General features: G+C 48.0%; 1 protein-coding gene across 1 annotated transcript in view; it reads right to left on the bottom strand.

Annotated features, from left to right (window-relative positions):
* Window positions 1-12,286, bottom strand: part of TCERG1L (transcription elongation regulator 1 like) — a gene marked incomplete at both ends in the record, with an annotated part of 91,789 nt that overhangs the window by 27,807 nt on the left and 51,696 nt on the right. Inside the window, 2 exons of the mRNA XM_082309284.1 lie at window positions 161-255; window positions 6,726-6,851. Coding sequence (XP_082165410.1) covers window positions 161-255; window positions 6,726-6,851 — 221 coding nt within the window. The remainder of the gene's footprint in view (window positions 1-160; window positions 256-6,725; window positions 6,852-12,286) is intronic.

The following is a 12,286-nucleotide window of genomic DNA, read 5'->3' as shown; positions in this document are numbered from 1 at the left end:
CCCAGAGAAATTAAGCAGATAGCTCTGCAAAATTCACCGTAGGAAACAATCCCGTATCAGCAGCACAGCTCCAGCCACAGGACAGCCCTTTATACTGAGCCTGATTCGGGCAGTTCAATAGTTTAAAGAGGTTTTTAAAAGAAGAAACTCCATCGCAGACCTTATCGCCATCGCTCTCCACAGGGGTACTCTTCCTCTCCGTATGTAAAATCAAGGTCGGTGGGCAGGAGGATCTGCTCGATTCTTTGCCGTTATCTGTGAGGGGAAAGGATTTCTTTTTAACATGCAATAAATACATTCACAACAAGCCAAAACTGGCAACGAAAAACCAAACCGCTCCCTGTGCCTCCGAGTCTCCTCTCCTCACCTCCTCCTCCTCCTCACTCAGTCCTTTACTTACACACACGTGTGTGTGACGAGGACCGTATCACCTTTCTAAATATCATGCTGGATTTTAATGGGACACATTGATATACTTTAGAGTGAGGCTGTTACAGCACTGAGCTTTTTGTCCTGCTTTCCCTGAACCCCACACTTTTTTCCACGGCCACCCCGGCGCAGCAGCCTCCCCCGCGGGGCCGGGGCCGGCCAGCCCCTCTCCTCCCGGCCAGGAGATGCTGCCGTGCCCCGGCTCAAGCGCCGCAGGAACCGCCGAGGAGCCTTCGATGGCCTTGCCACTGAAAGCAGCTGTAAGTGCTCTCTCCTTTACCAACACGTTCTTCTCCTTTACCAACAGCTGCTTCCATCCTGGAGCGCTAAACACCAGAAAGTGTTTCTACTGGCTACAAAACGCCTACCTCTCGGCACAGGGAGGCCATGAGGGACAGTGAGGAAAGGCAAAAACAGCAGCAGGTATGAGACACAGGCCTGACAATGAGGAAAAAGTAGTTTTCACAGTAAGAAATATTAAAAAAGACATTTTTTTTTCTTTTTTTTTTTTTTTCATCATCTTGCACTTCCACTACTCTTAAAACACATATCTGGGGGTCCAAGCAGAGACGCTCTCCAGTCACCCGGCCCATCCCGCCGGCGGCAGGGAGGACAAGGTTTATGTAGCCTTTGCGAGTTCAGCAGTCCCAGGGAAAGCGGGCGCAGCCCCCCGCCCCATGCTCCCCAGCTGCAGCCGTCGCCGCTGCCGAGGGGCGCAGAGCAGGGACGGCGACGGCCCCGGCGGGGAGCGCGTGCAGCCGGCGGCACGCAGCCGCCCGGGCTACGCGACCTGGCGTGCTCCTCCTGGAATCACAGCCTACAAACCCCGATCGTGGCCCCGTGCCACAGCACCCGGATTTCTACCTTAAAGCCCGCAAAATTTTAGGCAGAGTTAAACAAAAAAAATTATGATGTTTCAACTCACTCACGATAAAATCTCCATGAGCGATATGCAATCATAATCAAGCATTCCCGCACATACGTGCCTGAAGGTAAATTGGCCAAGGAAGCTGAACAGGCATACATGTGACAGGAACCACACCGAGGAAAAGGCTGGAGTCTCAGCCATTTCACTCTGCTTCACCACGGAATATATCACGAGATATATAACATATCGCCACACGCGAGCGCCTGGAAAGGCAGGAGGCGGCTGCTGGTGCTGGCAAACGGCGGCACCAGCCGCGATAAAGCCCGTGTGAGGAGAGCAGACACAGCGAAAGCACACCCGAGGACCGGGGATGCTTCTGGCAGTCACTGCTCTCGGATATGGAGGCACAATTAGAGCACCTTGCTTAAATTTACCTCTGCTAATATATTCAGCTCTAAAACATGGCAGAAGAAAGACAACGTGCAGGTTCTTAACTGTTTCACGGAGGTATTTCATTATCTTGCCCTGCGTCTTCCCATCACTCCGACCCTCCCACTGCTGCTCCCCTGGGATATCCTTGGTGGCTCGTTCTCCGCTCGCACGGCACGCAACGTGCCAGCCCTCGGTGCTGCCCTGCGTGGCACGGCAGGCGCAAAGTGTCCCGTACAGCCTCCCTCCTTTCTGACGAGGGTTTTAAAGCAAAATATTAGCGTGCCTCCTGCAAACATCTTTGTAGAGGATGAAAGGAACCTTGAGACATCCCTCTATGCAGCAAACATTCCTTGGCAAGGCATTGATTTTGCAGCAATATAAAGGCAGACGGAACGACCCAGGTTTGGGACGGCTTTTGCAGGCGCACAGCTGGCGCTGGCCACGGCTTGCAGAAACACAGAGCTGGCGCTGGGCTGAGGGCACCAGGGCCCACCGTGCGCCGGGAGCCTTTGGGGGCAGCGCCGCAGAGCGGCGCGGTACCTCTCGGCATTTCCAGCTCCCGGCTCTTCTGCTCTTGCCATGAAATAGTCCCTGAAGCAGCAACTCTGGGAGGCCAATTACCTGCTGATCAAACAGCCACAAACAAATTGCTGTTTGGATTCTGTCACTGGAATATGGAGCAGCTGGACATGGAGCAACACACTTGGGAAACAATGCTCAACGAACCTGGGATTTGTTTTTCCTTTTAATAGGGAAATCACATCAACCCCTCTTCCAGCTCTGCTTCTTTCTCTTTTTAACTGTTTCTCTGATCCTAGAAAAAAACTTTTTTTTATTATTATTAGAATTTTGATTCTTTATAGTCTTCGTTATCACATTGGTTTAAGAAGTAGCCAAGATCTTTCATTCATGTATATGCATATGCACACATGCATGAGGAACAAGAAAACATTTACCTAGCTGGTGTCAACTTTTAATTACTCGTTACAAGCATTAATACAAATACATAAATGTCAATTGGCAGATTTAAACAAACTGTTGCACCAGTGAAATTCAGCAGAGGAGTTTTCCACAGCTGATGCTGAAGAAATGCAATAGGAGACAGAGCCTAAACCACACTCGCGCAGCTCCGGTGTGATGCAAAGGAAGGTACAACATACGCCGTAATTGCTTTTGTCACAGCTGCTCCTACCCTGCTCTTTAATAACTGAAGACTGGCTTGAAGTACAGAGCACGGACGTGCCGGTGCGGACCGAGCCGGAGGCTCTCGTGCCTGGGCAGCCGTTCTCCCTCCTCTTTGAACCTTACACGTCTTCGGCGTGGAGACGCTCTGCGCTGCCAGCGCCCGAGGCAACCGCTCTTTTTTTCCTCCTTTGAAAAGCTTCCTCGCAGCATCCGAAAGGAAAGCTGAAGCCCCAGGGAGGGGCTCGGGGGCTGCAGCTTTTGCTTGAAGAAACAGAGCACCGCCGGCGCGGCGCACGGAGGGGAACTTCTGCAGCACGCAGCTCATTAGGCACTCACACGTCAAACAGACTTCCACAAAATTTTGGACAGTCAGCACATATAAAATAAGATGGAAATAAAAAAATTAAAATAACAAAAGAAAGTCCTGAAAGTCACTGTGCATGTCAGGAGCTGTTTATTTTTGCATCTAGAGGTGAACATCGTGATTGTTTTCCCCAAGTACAATGTCAAGAGAGAAGCAGTTCAAGCTTGTGTGTCCCGCCTGGAGCGAGGAGTGCCCAGCCGCCCTCCCGGGCTCGGCTCGCCCCTGGGTGCCGAGCAGACCACGGCTAGGGCTTCTCAGATCGCTAAAGATTTCTTCTCTGCACAGGCTGGGAAGGATAGCCAGCAAGACGCACGTTTACCCTCCGCTGGCAACTGGCGCATGTCTTTGCTCAGGTTTATTCCTTTCTCATTAATTAACCTTTTTCTCCCCGCCTCTTTAACTTAAGTACATAAAATAAACGGCAGCCTGACAATTAAGCTACCACGACATATTTCCAACATAATCACGCGCCTATTTTTGCCCCTAAACTTAGCAGTGTAATTACTAACGTGTTCCCGCGCTTGCTGTACCGCTGCCGAAGGATGCGCTGGAGACGGGAGGATAAAGATATCTGATTAAAGAGACTTCTCTGAGGCTCCACGGCAGGTAGAGAGACATGAATAATTCAGAATATGAAAAGTAAAGGTGAAATAGCAAAACTATCTTGAGTATATCACAGAGGATGTAGGAGTATGATCATAAACATCTTCTTAAAAGCAGAATTAGAGAAGGAGAGGAAGAGGGAAGATTGATTCATGCCACAAGAATCTATGGACAAGACATAATAAAAATTTGCTTTTCAAAGTTATTTAGAGGCAAAACCTCTGTTAATCTCAAAAGAAGTTTAAAATTTTGATTCTAAATGTTTCCAAGAATTGGATTTACTTCAAGTGCACACATCTAAACACTCAGTGTTCTGTTATCCCACCAGCATCTCTGCAGGGCAGTTCTGTCTCTCCCCACAACCTTATTGCTTTTCGGTTTTGAGATTAGCCTAAAAACCGTATCTGACTGATTCACAATTTCTCCCCTGTTGATTCTTGCTCGAGCCAAGTGTGGGATTTCAGCGCCGGCTGCGTCAGCCGGGTCCATGCCCCGCTCCCGCAGGCGGGGATCCCACCTTCAGCCCATCACCGCTGCGCCAGGGAAACAGAGCCTGCTCCTGCCTGCACGCTGTATCTCACCCTTTAATTAGTGTCTATTTTCTGCTCCGACCAGTTTCGCTGTGCCCTGCCAAACGCCCCGGCTCCCCTCTTAGAACAAGTCTCCTTGAGCAGCGCTTCTTTCCTTCTGCAGCAATCTCTTCCCCTCACCCCTTTATTTCTCTGGAGATTTGTAATGATTTGCTGGTTTTGACTGGGGTAGAGTTAATTTTTTTCACAGTAGCTGGTTATGGGGCTGTTTTGGATTTGTGCTGGAAGCAGTGTTGATACCACAGGGATGTGTCAGCTCCTGCTGAGCAGTGCTTGCACAGAGTCAAGGCCTTTTCTGCCTCCCCCCGCCCCAGCAGCGAGCAGCCTGGGGGCACAGGGGGCTGGGAGGGGACACGGCCGGGACAGCTGCCCCCAGTGACCACAGGGACATCCCACACCATAGGATGCCACGCTCAGCATAGAAACTGGGGGAAGAAGAAGGAAAGGGGAGACGTTCGGCGTGATGGCGTTTGTCTTCCCAAGTCCCCATTACGCGCGATGGAGCCCTGCTTTCCTGGGGATGGCTGAGCACCCGCCTGCCGATGGGAAGCAGGGAATGAATTCCTTGCGTGCGCGGCTTTTGCTTTACCTATCGAACCATCTTTATCCCAACCCACGAGTTTCCTCGCTTTTACCCTTCCGATCGTCTCCCCCATCCCACCGGGGAGGAGTGAGCGAGCAGCTGGCTGGGGCTGAGCTGCCGGCTGGGGTTAAACCACGACGGAAATATATTTGATATGAAATATATTAGAAACCACAATTTCAGTTTTCAGCAAGCAACAAGCTGCAGATCAGCATGACCCTTGCGCAAATCTTCATCCTTCTGTCCCTGTCTTTGAACAGCTTTAATATTTCCTCCGTCTCACTTGCTTCTGACAAGAAAGCAAAGCAATACAATTCTCGGGGACTTTAAGGAAGAGCATGCAGGTCTCCAAGCACACTAACTGTATAGAGGACAAAAGCAGTAGGTGTTTACCAAAAGCAAATCAAACCAGAGAATAAACTTGTCTGGTTTGAAAACTGAAGCATGTCAAAAGAGAAGTCTATGAACTTTCTTTCATTTTTAAGGTGTCTGTGTCATAAAATTTTCAGCAGTTTCCAGACTGAGCTGGAATACTTGGCAGCATAAATTCAGCAGAGGATCTCATTCAAGACAGGCGGAGCAGCAGGCAGACCTGCTTCAAAGGGAGCCTCCGGCCCCACTTAGAGGTTTGCCTAGCACAGCTGGCCATGAAGGATTTTGGGAAACTCTTATCTTAGCCACGGATGGAGCCGGTGAGCCTGCGGTACCCACGAAGGAAACGGCTTGGCTGGACAAGCGAGAGCTTCTACACCAAAAACCCGTACGTGACCAAACACAGTACAAGAACATTCATTTCCAGTACGCAACCCTTCAACACCTCCACAACCGTACTAATCCCTGGGTGTGAAGGATCAGATAAATCACACCTGAACGGATATCTAGTAATTCCTGATAAACACCAGTTTTTTCCATGACACAGGGCTGGGAAGGTGCGTTCGGGAGGCCGCGGTGCGGCAGAGCCGGCGAGGGCTGGCTGGCACCCCCTCCCCACGGCGGTGCGCGCCCGGCTCGGGCAGCGGAGCAACCCGTCCAGCCCCATCGCAGCATCTCGCCTCCACTGACAGAGCTCCTGGCTTCATGACGACAGCGCTGTACGAGGAAGTTCACGTTATTAGGAAAGATGTTCACAATCTGCTATCGAATCCGATTGCTTTTTGGTCGTGATTTGCAACGCATATGTGTAAATCTAAATAAAGCCACAAGACTTCCTCCAGGCTTCGGGAACAGCATTGCCCCTCCTCTCACGACAACACACAGACATTTCCATGACAGTGAATAAACCAGTTTTATCACACAGTACAGCGTAAAGCATCCTCAGAGGTTTAGCCAACAAGGCTTCATGGAGCAACTATCCAAAAGATAACCACATTATCACTGTAATGCTTGTGAATACCACTGGCATGGGAAATGAAAAGCCCAAGGACGTTTCAGAAACTTGCCTTTTGTATCATCAAATGCAAAGCTACTGCCAATTGCCAGACCGAGTAAACAGCATCTGAAACAGTCTGGAATACGCTCATAATTAGCTCAAGCAAATGTCATAAAATTTGAGCCGATTTTATAAGGGTCCCCCATTTCTATGCAGTATGGAAAGCATGGCTTGGTTGGAAGCAGGCAAATATACAACATATGCTTCAGTAATACAATCAGTATATAGAAACATAAACAGACCTGTTAACGTCTGATCCACCAAATTGGTTGCCATGAACGTCACCGCCGGTGCAGACACAGCAGTTACCCGGGTGACTTGCGTCGGCATCAAAGGGCCCCCATGAGCATCCATTCTGGAGGCAGAACCTGCATTCAAACCACAAGGAAACATTATATTTTCCCCCCAGTAAACCAAAATGCCTTAAAAACCCTCACTTTTTTCAGCCTTATTTCACAGAACGCTCTTTTAACCTCCTGCTAAACATTGCTCTCTAGACCCGTTTGCACAGTTTTGTCTTTAGTTGACTTACTGGTCTAGTCTGGCCATGACGTCCATTGATTCTCAGCAAAGAAGGATCGGTGGAAATTTTAAATTAATAAAAATGCGGCCCTCAAAATAAGAATTTGCAAAGATATATTAATGTTTTCAGAACAGATTACAGCAAGATCAGTTTTCTTATTTAAGACTGAATAACACACCTCCAGTTTCTACTGTTACTCATCACAAACTCTTTGTGTCCCACCGCATCCGTGGGAAATTATTTTGCTGACAATTTAAAACAGCAGCTTTATCCAAGGGAATCACGGTCTGCTCAGACAATTCACAAAATGGAAAAAATCACTAAATTGCTCATATACATTATTCATGATAAAGTAGTAATCCAGGTCTGCTGCTAAAACTATGCTAATTAAACCAGGCTACTCAAGCCTTGAGAATTCGTGGCTATTGCCGAATTTGAGGTCAAACTCTGAACATTAGTTTCCCATTAACTGTGCACGAAACCTTGTGTCAGAAACCGAAAGACCCATACCACATCATCTCATTTCAGACGTAAATTCAGGTGTCCCATCAGCCGTCCCCACACCCTGTTTAGAAGCCATTTCTGGAAATTTCACTCTGTTAGGAAAACACACTCGCATGCTATAAACTTCATTGATTTTTCTTTCTCAGACTCCAGGTGCCAAAGCAGATTATTAAACGTAACTCTCACCAACACGGAGACACTGGTCGTCTTTTTTGAATGCAGCTATAACAACATTTTATCATTATAAAGGTCACTTTTTCTTCCTCAAAAATAGTCTTGGGTATCGTCTGGGCTAGCGACGACACGAGAGGGTACCTCCTCGCTGCTCGGAGCTGCGGACCCGCACAGCCCTCCCCGCCGGGGCAGAGGTACCTTCCCCTGCTGCGGCCGGAGCCGGGCGACGCAGCCCGGGTACAGGCGCTTGAAAAGGCACGACACGTTCAAAAGGAGGGTGTGTTAGCAACAATAATAACGATAATGCTAATTATGCTAATGAACTGTGCATTTTGCTGTTAGGCAGACATATATTCTGTTGAATATAATCTGAATTACCTGTACGAGTAAAATAAAATACGCACCATGAAAGTCATGGTGATTTTTCCTCTTCTCTCCTCCACCCCCTCGTCTCCCACCCCAACGACCAGGAGACAGCAGGGGAAGCCAGGAACTCTCCAAGAAAAGACAAATCTGAGTATTTTGTAGTAGATTGTTCAAATGAAGAAGAAAGTAGAAACTGGGACTACAGAAAGCCTGAAGAAAACCCCATTTACACCACTCAGAGGCTGCCCAGCAGCATGCCCACGGACCTGCCATCTATTTCTGACCTCACCCTGAATCCCAAAGCCCAAAGCTTTCTGTAATGTAAAAAGGTCTCTCTTGAAAACTGAAGATAACAGTGCTATTTTAAAGGCTTTCCTGTAGGTCCAAGCAACGTTAAACATCTGCTTTTGCCCAGCTGGAAGTACAAAGCCCACAATTACTACTGCAACAGGGAAAGCCCATGTCTTCTACCATGACCTGCTGACGTTCTCTATGGAAATATCATTCCGGCAGCTGCGGGGCGGTTTTCTCTCCTAGCCAGCGTGTTTGCCAAGCTGCCATTTTAATGCACGTTCGTGTATTATCACTGGCGTGCTCCCGAGGGCAGACTGGAAAGCAGGCTATCACTGGACTTTGTGGGGTTTGCCCTCCTAACGGGTGAAAAAGAATTTAAAACAGATTGCATACTTTTAATCAAATTCCATTTTTTTAATAATCTTTTCCAACAACAGAAACGGATATAAAATAATAAATCATATGAATGAAATAACATTTTATAAAACTAGAAAGTCATATTCCTATAAAGGGTTGACACGGCTAAAGAACCACTTGGGGAAAAGTAAAGCTTTGCCAAAAAATAATCTTAGGAAAAAGTAGGAGGTTCAGGAAGCTTTAGGAGTTGGGGCCAGAACGCCAAGTTCACTGAATGTTCAACAATGCATTTGCACGATACCAACTTGCTATCAGCCAGGGTATCTTACAGACGTTACTTGCTAAAGGATGATTAATTAATTTTAAATGCAAATGAAACACCTCAGAAAACCATGACCCCCACCCAGCAGGGAAAAACAAGTTTCCAAATGTGCTGAACGGAACCACCGGGAGGACAACGGCCATCTTCCCGTACGAAGGAGTGGAAGAGGATGGTTAGTCCCCGCCAGCTGGGGATCCCCCGTAACCCCCTCTCCGCCTCCTCCCTCACAGGACCTCCAAGCCCTCGCCGCTGCCAGCAGCGGATGAAGACAGCATCGCCTCTCTTCAGGAGCTGGCAGCGCTATACAGAGCAACCCCTGAACGCTGGGCTGCGCGGACGCAGGATCAGGCCCGGCGACAACCAAAAAGTCACCTTAGATGAGTATTTTGCAAACAAACACCATTTGCACCACACACCCAGGAACATTTTCAGGTGCATACATACCCGTACGCACAGCAAGAGCCACCGGCCCCGCCGCTCTTGCACATCAGTATATCACATCCCTATGTTTTCATTTTGGTGCCCTCCTCCTAAGAGGCTTGAAAATCAGAAGAATGTTAAGAAGCACATTTAATATTTTTACGGGCTTCCTCCCACACTTCAGCCTTCACCTGCAGTGCAGCCCTCCTAGGACAGGGCTTCATTAGCAAGCCACCGGCGCGCCAGCCAGCTAGGGGAAGGGGAAGAAAAGAGGGAATGAGAGGACAGTGCCAACACTGTTTTAACCTCCCAGCGGAGGTTCGTACAGGGTAGGCAATGGAGAAGACCACATGTCTTGAGGCACATGTAAAAATATATACACAAAGCACGGATTTCCTTAAGCAATAACTCAGGTGTACACGTACACGCGTGGTGCCCCGTCTGAACCGGTGACAGCCCTCCACGGGCTTGCGGCGGTCTAGAACAAAGCAAAACGGGTACCGAGAGGTGCTCCTAGATCGGTAACATCAACGGGGCGGGGGGAGAGGGGAGGCAGCAACGAGACCTCTGCGATCCACTCGCCGTCCCCGCAAAGCAGCTCCGTGCCGGGCTCCCGGCGGTCTCCTCCCCGGGACAGCAGCACGGGCTACCTGGGGGCACGGGGAAGATTAACTGCAAGCGGCTGCAGGAAGAACACCAAAAAAGGAAACTTTTTATTATTTCTCTCTTTTTTTTGTTGTTTTGGTTTGTTTGGTTTGGGTTTTTTTGTTTTTTGTTTTTGGTTTGGTTTGGTTTTTTTGCCATTAAGTCAGGGTAAGAGAAATTCCTGCAAGACACAATCAGTAGCGTGATAAAGAAATTACCCTGCAAGGGACTGTGATAAATTTAATCCATATTTGCTTTGAAGAAAGAATGATAAATAAAGCATTTACAGAAGAGGAAGAGGTCAGTGTGATGTTTGTCGTGCTACCCACAGCACAATAACGTCACTGGAGACACTTGTAACTTGGCTATCTCTAACAAGACAGTGAACCATTTTCCAGCTCAAGAAGATGTTTGGACCTGAGGCAACAACAGTTTCTTTTTCCTGCTTCTGTCAAAGCCCCTGGCAAAACTATTAACTTTGATGAACTCTCTGGATATAAAGAAACGCTGAGGAACCATCAATTCCAACACTGAAGTCTAAGGTGCCTCCAATTACACGGAGCAATCCATGCAACAGCAGACGCACAACAGCCCCTCCAGTTTTACAGAGATGCAGGACACACGTATGAATGGACCGAAATCCTGGTTTCCATAGCCTTAGAGACCATTTCTTAAGCTAGGATTTCCATCTGTAACTTAGATGTACATTACTACACAATTAATTCCATGAGTAATATTTTATAGAGCAAGAGTTGTTTGGTTTTCTTTGGCTTTTCAAATCAATTTTAACAACAACAAAAAGGTACTGCCATTCTATCGCTTCCAGGGCCATCAGAGACAGATTAAAACGGTGTTTCATCATCTGGTCTCTTCTGATTCTGGTGAGGTACGTGCACGCCAACGCCTTGCTGTCTACAACAACATACTTGGAAAAGGCTATGCAGCTATTCTGAATTTATCCAAAATGACCATCTTCAAAGGTAACAACAAATCAAAAAATACTGGAGATGAGCACGCCCAGGAATCTCTGGCTTGTCCTTTTCTACCTTTAAATTTGCAGAGGGGGAAATGTTCACGCCCACAGATGTGAACCTGTGCCACCAAAGGGGCTCAGCCCAGGCCCCCTCCTGCCGCTGGAGATCTCCCGGGGGGGACAGGCTTGTCCCAGGCAGCCCCACGCCTTCTGGACAAGCTCCTGGAGAAACGCTGAGCTGATCCAAAACCTGGCCCCGAGCGCGGCCGGGCACCACGGCTCACACCGCCGCCATTCACCGGGGGCTGCGTTACCGTGCAGTGGAGAAAATCCCACTCGGCTCCAAAAATGCCACCGGTCCCATCCCAGCGCCGCTTCCCACGGCGCGGGAGCCTGCCGCGCCGGGACTCCGGCCGCACGGCCTATGAAGCACGCAGGGGCTACGCGTGCAGGGACCTGCAGGTCCACCCCCAGGTCCCGAGATGCAAAGGGACACCAGGCAGACGTAAGCATCCATTAAGGTACGCACAAGAATTTCAGTACACAAGCAATTCTCTACACCCAAAACTGGAATAATTTTCATCACGTGCTTAATTATCTCCCCATAGTTAGACATCTACCGCTTGAGATGAGCTCTGCTCATTTTGTTACCGCAGCGTATGCTGCGTGTTGAAACTTGACTTTTTCCATTATATAATTTATATAATTTCAACTGCTTCTTTATGTTGATTTATTATCACATCCAGGAACAATAAAATTATCAGTGCATCTTTTGATGTAATGGAAGCAATTAGCTTGCAGCTTCCATCCATACTGGAGTCAAGCATATGTGTACACATATATACATTATTCCATACATGCAGACTGAGTTCAACTGCTTGGTTTAATTATATCTGATGCTCACCAAATAAGCTTGAATGATTTAAGGCAATCATAACCTTTAAGGAATAAATATTTATGCTTTCTAGTTCTTTGTGCTCATAAAAAGCAGTCTTGGCAATAGATGGATTTGGAATACAAATAAACTCTGTGGATTTAGTTTAATGTCATGATGCAATATAAGCTTTCAGTATGAACTGAACACAGCCTGGGCTGGACTAAGACCTAAACATGAACTGTAAAGAACCTAACACCCGCCCACGCGCACTGTGCATTTCATGATTAAGTTTAGGCAGTTTTTACTACAAAACAGTACTGAGGAGGGGGAGGACAAAAGGGATCTTTC

The sequence above is a fragment of the Platalea leucorodia genome (genome assembly GCF_965183815.1).
Source record: "Platalea leucorodia genome assembly, chromosome: 4".
NCBI classification, from domain to species: domain Eukaryota; kingdom Metazoa; phylum Chordata; class Aves; order Pelecaniformes; family Threskiornithidae; genus Platalea; species Platalea leucorodia.
The sequence above is the reverse complement of the archived record's forward strand: the minus strand, read 5'-3'. Positions and strand labels throughout refer to the sequence as shown.